This window comes from Phaethon lepturus, unplaced genomic scaffold (genome assembly GCF_000687285.1).
Source record: "Phaethon lepturus isolate BGI_N335 unplaced genomic scaffold, ASM68728v1 scaffold32359, whole genome shotgun sequence".
Taxonomy (NCBI): domain Eukaryota; kingdom Metazoa; phylum Chordata; class Aves; order Phaethontiformes; family Phaethontidae; genus Phaethon; species Phaethon lepturus.
In genome coordinates this window covers 5,791-13,495 of record NW_010561820.1, presented here as the reverse complement: position 1 = coordinate 13,495, position 7,705 = coordinate 5,791, and the positions used below count along the sequence as shown (strand labels likewise).

Sequence of the window (7,705 nt, the reverse complement as noted above, 5' to 3'; positions counted from 1 at the left end):
GACGGTCAGGCGAGGGCACTCTTTCTCAGGAGAGTTATTTTTAACCATTTTAGCGAAAATGCAGCTCAGTGGATCATAAAGCGCGGGCTTCTCTGCACGGGGAGGCTGTTGCCCAGCGAGGCGGGTGTGATGTGAAAGAGCAGCACCGAGCCCACGGGTCCCGCCGGAGCCCCTCGGGGGCCATCCCAGCAGCACCCGACCGTGGCTTTGCTTAACCCACGTCCCAGCTGAACGGCACAAAGGCTCTGTGAATCCAGACGAAAAACAGGGAGCTGGTGTGGGCAAGCGTGGCCAGGAGAGGATTCACCTCTCGCTGCTCGGGGTCACTCGCCCAGCGCTGCGTGCTGGCTGGGTTCATGCCACCATGCCTCTCTCTGCTGAGGAAACCCCAACCGTATTTCCTCTGCAGCAGCACCATTTGTCGGGAACGTTTGCAGGCAGACACATGGAGCAGCACCCACACGAGCCGCGGGTGGGTCTCTGCTGAGAGCAGCCATCTTCTGCATTTTAGCTCTTCAGGAGGCAAAAAATGAGATTTCTCCCGGGAATACCAAAGAGAAATACCCATACTTCTTGCGAGCATGGCCAAGGCTGACCCCGCAGACCCAGGGAACCCTCCTGCACTGGGAGAGCCCTGGGGAAAGCCTGGCCCGCAGCGATGCTGCCAGCGATGGTGCTGTGCCGGGCAGCGGGGCTGCCCCGAGTGGATTTAACACCCGGGGGGCTTCTCTCCTCCCTGTCTCCCCCAGGACTCTGCTTTCATGGCCCGGGCATGGAAATGGCAAATCCCCCACTGGTGTAGGAGCAAGGATGTATGTATTTACAGTAGTGTACGACGAGATTAACCATTACCTTGTGCTACGCAGCAACTGTCACGTGCAGTACAAATGAAGGGACACAAAAGACCTTTTATTTAGTGACGGCGTTTGCCTGTCGTAATTTAGGATTGTCCTTTTTGTCTTGATGCAAACAGGAGCTTTCTGCCTTTGTAGCTCTTTGACTCCAGATGCCTGATTTCAGGGGCTAATCCTGTGTTCAGACCTTGCCTGTAGCCCCTCTTCCCTTGCATTCGCAAAGGCAGCGGCTGCTTAGAGCCTCTGTTAGTTCAGACATGAACGCAAGTCCCAGCCTCTTGCTGCCCTACTTGCTGTGGTTCTGCTTGCAAAAGAAGCTGCAACTGCAGCTCTCTGGCCAGCTTTCCCAGCCGAGCTCCGGGCATCTTCTGGTGTTCCTTTCCAAGAGACAAAAGCTTCAGAAAATCCTCTCCTTGTCACGAAGCAAAGCCAAGGGTTACACACGAGGAGGAAGCCGCTTGAAGGAAGGGCCAGGCACGCGGCTTCTAAAGGTTCAAACGTGGCAAAATATTTCAAAAGAAATGTGTGCATGTGATGCAGTTTTGTATTTAACAGGATGACTTTAAGCACCCAGGATGCCTTCCATTTTTGCTTTAAAAATCTACAAAGCTAGATGTAAAGAGGAGAAGAGGTGGAGTGGGTGGGAAATGGGGTGATCGAAGTGCCTGTAACGCCGTGGTGGTGGTGGTCATGGGAGCCCTGGTCCTGGAGCAAGACCCCGTGTGTTCAGGAATATGCAAAAGAGATTGTCTCCTCCTCAGAGAACTTATACCTAAGGCTTAAGATTAAAAGTTGAGCCTTTTTCATTTCTGCTTCACGCTTGTGTGAACTTCACTTTAGGCCTCAAATCTGCTTTTCTTGAAATTGGTTTTGAAATTGCTATTGACTTTAAATGCTGCAAGATCTCACCCATAAATCCTCCTTCTCCCATCTGTAAAACGAGGATGGCAGGATTTCTGTGCCATCTGTGGTGCTGTGAAGCTGAAAACAATCATCATTTATAAAGTGCTTTGAGCTCAAATGGGAGGTTCTGTGTAACGGCAAGGCTTTGCAGGACGAAATGTTCCTTAATGTGCCAGTTGCACCTGATATCTGAACCAGGGGCTGGGTTGAAAGTTTTAGAACAACAGTCTGGTGACGCAGAAGTAGTACTCCAGCTGCTAAACGTCTTGGTTTATTTGTGTTGTTCAAAAGCTCCCGTTCATCGTTACAAAACGAAGGGACAGAGAAGCCAGTGGCAGCATGTCCCCCTAAAAGCAGTATCCTACATGTGCATTCATCTTGAGCACCTCTGATCTTAACAGCCACGATTCTCAGAGGTGGTGGGACCGGCCACCAGCGGGCGGTTTAGCAGCACACGCATTGTCAGTAGGAAACTCGGAGCCAGAGTCACAAGTGTTAGGCCTTTCCGAGTGCAATAGGATGCATCTGATGGGAACAAAAGGATGTTCGTTTTCATCCAGCTTTGCAGGGCGTAGAAGGGAAGCTGCCTAACGGCCCCAAGAGCCGTATTTGTCTTATATTTGTATAAAGCTGAGGGCCAAACTGGTGCAACAAAAGCACAGCGTTTTAAGATAAAACAGTGTGGTTCCCAGCGAGTAATTCACAGCACACGCGGCAAACCGGTTGCAGTTTCCAGGGCTGAGTTAACACAGGGCTCAGGTCAAGCACTTCTGACGGAGCTGCCGGTTTCTCCTTTTGCAGACACAAGCCACCAGACCCGCTCCGTCTCCAGCCGCCCCTACTACAGTTTGCCCAACAGCAGCCATGAGAGGCGCTCGGTCCTCGCTATCACGGAGCCCCCGCGTTTCCACTCCCAAGCCAAAGGCAAGAACGTGCGTCTGGACGCACACTCCCGCAAGGCCACGCGGAGAAACAGTTTCTGCAACGGGGTCACCTTCACCAACCGGCCCATCCACCTCTATGAGAAAGTCAGGCTGAAGCTGGTGGCTGTGCACCATGGCTGGAGCGGGGCCCTACGCTTCGGCTTCACCATTCATGACCCATCGCAGATGAGCTCTGACGACATACCAAAGTATGCCTGTCCAGACCTAGTGACCCGACCCGGATACTGGGCCAAAGCTTTGCCAGAGAGGTTTGCTGTGAGAGACAATATCTTGGCCTTCTGGGTTGACCGTCATGGGAGAGTCTTCTACAGTATTAATGATGAGGAGCCAATATTGTTTCACTGTGGTATTAAAGTTTCTGGTCCTCTCTGGGCACTCATAGACGTCTATGGAATTACCCATGAAGTGCAAATACTAGGTAAGTGTGTGTTTTTGGCTTGCTTTTCTGGTTGCTCTTTCCACAGAGGCATAATCATGGAGAAAAGATGCATGATCTATCTAGTTGATCATTTCTATGGGACACTTAAGAACACTAATTTACGGTTAGTTTCGTACTTCAAATTAACCGTTTTTCTGTTGCCAGCAGTGGGGATCCAGAAAGCAATATATTTCAGAAATGTCAGTGATGGAAGGCCCTAGGGCTGTGCGTTATAGCTGCTGTGTGAAGGGCTAGATGGAAATCTTTACACATAACTTTACCCAGCCTTTTCTCAGCTAGATGTGCTGCTACGGCCTGGAAAAACACGGTGCTGCTTTACAGCAAGGTCCCTGGGACTGAGGAGACAAAAGTGACTAGCTCTTCTTCCCCAGCTACCAGTTACTGCCAGTCCACTGGAAAACTATGGCCCATTCCCCAAGTATTTCCTGCCACCCTTCCCCAGCCCCTCTCTGAACTCGTGGCCTAGGCTGGCAGCTTAACAAGCTCTGTTTGCAGACATAGCCCGGCTTAGCCTTCCCCCCGCCACGGGCATCACTGTACGTCTGCAAAGCACTGGCTGCAGCGCAGGATGCAGCCCTCCAGCTCAAGAGTGATGAGAAAATGTAGCACGAGCTCCTGTGTGCTTTGGGATCCTTGCCACCGCATGCCACATCTCCCCTCACACCTAAGCAGGTCGCTGCATTCAGGGGGTGCCTCGCTGCTTTACAAGCATCTTCTTTGGGGAGGGCTGCAAGAGGGGATGAATTTGTTCCCATTAGCAAACCGAGCCGATTGCCATGGAATGACTTTCCTTTCCTGACTTTGACAGCATTGAAATTTCAAGTGAATTCAGTGTTAGATGGAGTGTTTTGAACTGGTCTACACCACAGGGAATCCTTTTAAACTACGAGAGTGTTGCCCTTTGCTGGAGGCTCCTAGGAGCTGATTTAATTTTAGCAGCCAAACTAAGCTGCACTTGCTCGAGGGGACGGTGCCTCCATCCTCACACCGAGCAGACACCAGCGATAAGCTGTGAAATGGTTAGTCCAGTGGGCAGGCAGCTTCATCACATATTCGTCCGAATGGTACCAATTATTTTACGGGCGAGAAGGCTACACATAAATAACACTTTGCTCTGCCTACTCTGCCTCAAATGTCTAATTAAACCTTGCCAGTAGCTTATCCTGTACTTGCAATTGCGACGCACTCCAGCCTCTGGTGCTCATCACAGAGGTGAAGGAGCGTTTGCTGTTGGCCAGTGCGGCTGCTTCACCAGAACAGTCCTTCTTCCTCATTAGATTATAGTCAGAAAAATAAAACGCAGCTTATTTCTGCCCCCCATGCCCCAGTTCTGCCTGCAGCTTCCAAGTGTGCAGAGTGACAGACTTGGCCTGAGGGCACCCATACTCTGATTTTTTTTGATCAAAGTACCAAGCCTCACAAACTGCCCCAGGAATCAAGGCGATGCTCAGACAGCTGGGGCACCAGGGGATCCAGTCTCCTTGCTACAGATATGGTGGTGTCATAGCAGACGTGTTTGTCTCTCTGTCTCTTCCTCCCAAAATTTTGCAAGTCAAGAGAGCTGTGAAATATAGCCCAAATACTTAGGCACAAAATGCATCTTTCAGCATCATGAAGCTTGGATGTGCCTTACTTGTCTGTAGGAGCATTTCTTTCCAGATACCCTGTGCTTGCTAGAAGGCCATCAACCTCCACCGGTGGCCTCTCCTGCACGGGCTTCTGAGCAAAGGCAGCCTCTGCTTTGCAGCTGCTGGATGCATTTTGGGTGTTTTTTCTTCTTTGGTAACAGCCTGGTGATTTTCTCCTCTGAGGAGCAGGCAGTGTTGGTGCTGGGATGCTTCCCTCCTCTCCATCTTTGGGAAGACCAGGAGTTTGCTTCATTCACACACACTCTTAACTTCTGTGTGCTTTGACTTTGCTCAGCTGGTCAATGCCTTACTTTTGGAGTGAAGCGTCCAAGCCACCCCGGGCAGTGCTGGAGTTAGAAGGAAGGGCATTCCCGAACTGCCCCACACCTTAATCCGCCCCTGGCCTGGCATGGCCAAGGTGAAAATCTGGGAAATGAAATAAGACTCAGCATCCTGACTTTCCCTTTGCTGTGAAAGGGGAAAATAGCTCTCTACTGTAAAAATCTTTGTAACACCTGCAGCAAGTAGCTTTTGTGACAAGCTCTCAAAGAAAAATCTCTGCAGTGGCGTGAACACCCCTGAGATTACGAGGCTTGAAATCTTCTTGTAAAATGACCTCTCTTGGACACACCTGTGCCCAGACACCTCACAGCTGTAAGGCAATGACAAGGAGTGTGAGAAGAATATCTATTCATGCCTGTGCTCCTTTGCCCCTCACTGTATTGTGGATTTGGCTTGCACAAGACCTTTGGACAACAAGGTATTGAGATGCTTCCTTCTTTTACAGAGTAACCTCAAAGCTATTAGACCCCTCTACTGAGAAAGCTGGTAGGACCACCAGCTTCTCCCAGTTCACCAATGCAAAGAGCTCACAGATTACATGGGTACTTCAAAACACTTGTTTTTCCTCAGCTAGTGCCAAGACGCAGCTATTTCTGTGCCTGCTCCACATGTGACTCTCCACCATTCGCTGTTCATTAGTGGTTGACCTCTGGCTAATTTTTCCATTGTTTTTCCATTCAGAGGAACAGAATTCAGATAATCTGTAGGCTGAAATAATAACAATTGTAACCATAAAAGTAGGTAATTGTATCTTGACTCTAATGTCCCTTATCACTGGGTTTATCTCACAGACAGCATGTTTGCAGAGACCATGACCACTGCCCGTCTCAGCACTGCCCGTCTCAGCACTTGCCTTCCGCAGAGCAGCCATGATTCAGCCAACTTCAATAACAATGAACTGGAGAATAACCAAGTGGTGGCCAAAATTGCAAACCTAAACCTAAGTCGGGTACCAGGACTTGTGACAGACAACCACATCATCCCCTGTTGCCCAAACCGACGTCAGCATGCCCAGGGGGTCCCAGCCTTCCTGGACACAGACCTGCGGTTCCACCCGACCCGCGGACCTGACATCACCTTTTCTCAGGACCGGATGGTTGCATGCACCAACTGGCAAGAAAGCAATAGGACTTTGGTGTTTTCTGACCGGCCTTTGCACATTGGTGAAAGCCTCTTTGTGGAAGTAGGACATCTTGGGTTGCCATACTATGGGGCCCTTTCATTTGGCGTCACTTCTTGTGATCCGAGTACTTTACGGACAAATGAGCTCCCGGCAGATCCGGACTTCCTCTTGGACCGCAAGGAGTATTGGGTGGTTTACCGAGCGTTCCCGGTCCTCAACAGCGGCGACATTCTCAGTTTCATGGTCTTGCCGAACGGAGAGGTGCACCACGGGGTGAACGGAGCCAGCCGAGGAATGCTAATGTGCGTGGACACCTCACAGTCTCTCTGGGTGTTTTTTACAATCCATGGTGTAATCAACCAGCTCAAAATACTGGGTAAGTGCAGCCAAAAGAAATGGTAACGGGGAGGACCCGGCCGATGACGTTCCCTGGGACAGAAGGGGAGCTACGGGTTTGCATTCACAGCGTTGCCTTTAGCAGGTGGCCACTGCCGTGAGTAGGCAGGTCCTGATCTCACCTTGTGTTTGCAAACAAGACTGAGTGAGACATGGTAGCTGTCACATAGATGTATGCAGCCTGTATCAGTCCCCCAGAACATGATGAGACTTGAGAGATAAAATAAGCAGCAGGTAGAGCAGCAGGTATGGCTGGAGGGGGGGGGCGGTGAGTGGGACAGCTGGCTTTTAGAAGGTTCGTTTTTAAAAAGGATTCTTTATAAACCCACTATTCCAGCCATCAGGTATTAAACTCCTGCCTTGGTAAGGGCGATAATTTCTGTGAGCACAGCTCTGGTTTAAGCACTGATGGGCAGCAATCACTCCCCAAGCACTGCCACAGCTCGGGTATCAGATGTCACTGCTGATTTGGTGACTGGTTACAGTGCTTCTCCTTGCCTCTTGTTAAGGATTCTGTCAGAAAAGCTGATGTTGATGACTTTGTAAAGCACGTTTTTCTCATTTAAACCAACGCCCTTTCCCAGCTGCCCCTGACCTGACAGCGAGACAGTGATAGCTTGAGGCTGCTGCTGGAGAGATCGGGACCACGGGGAAGTGACTTTACACCCCAAATGATGGCTGTCAGATAACCTGATGCTCACTTCACGGAAGCACTGACTAGAAATTGTACAACGGCATAGCAAAGTCCGGGCCCTGCAGGTCGCATCCAAAACCACGCACCTGCATTGCTCCTAAGGGGCAGCACTTAACCCAGCAGCTGGACTTTCTCCTAAAGCACCCTGCGCACATGGGGTGGGAGCAACTCACGGGGCTGAGGGGCATTTAGCTGGGGTCTGGGTGTGCACTGGCCCCGCGGCGGGCTCAGCTCTCTCCTGTGTTTGCAGGCACTGTGCAGTCCAGCCCAGTGACCGTCTCTCCCTCAGGATCCCCCGGCGGCTCGCAGTATGACAGCGACTCGGACATGGCCTTCAGCGTCAACAGGTCGTCGTCTGCTTCAGAGTCATCGCTCGGTAAGG

General features: G+C 50.9%; 1 protein-coding gene across 1 annotated transcript in view; it reads left to right on the top strand.

Annotated features, from left to right (window-relative positions):
• Positions 1-2,558: 2,558 nt before the first annotated feature.
• NEURL1B (neuralized E3 ubiquitin protein ligase 1B) overlaps positions 2,559-7,705 on the top strand; it is a gene marked incomplete at its 5' end in the record, with an annotated part of 6,308 nt that continues 1,161 nt past the window's right edge. The window contains 3 exons of the mRNA XM_010294101.1: positions 2,559-3,119; positions 5,902-6,609; positions 7,574-7,699. Coding sequence (XP_010292403.1) covers positions 2,559-3,119; positions 5,902-6,609; positions 7,574-7,699 — 1,395 coding nt within the window. The remainder of the gene's footprint in view (positions 3,120-5,901; positions 6,610-7,573; positions 7,700-7,705) is intronic.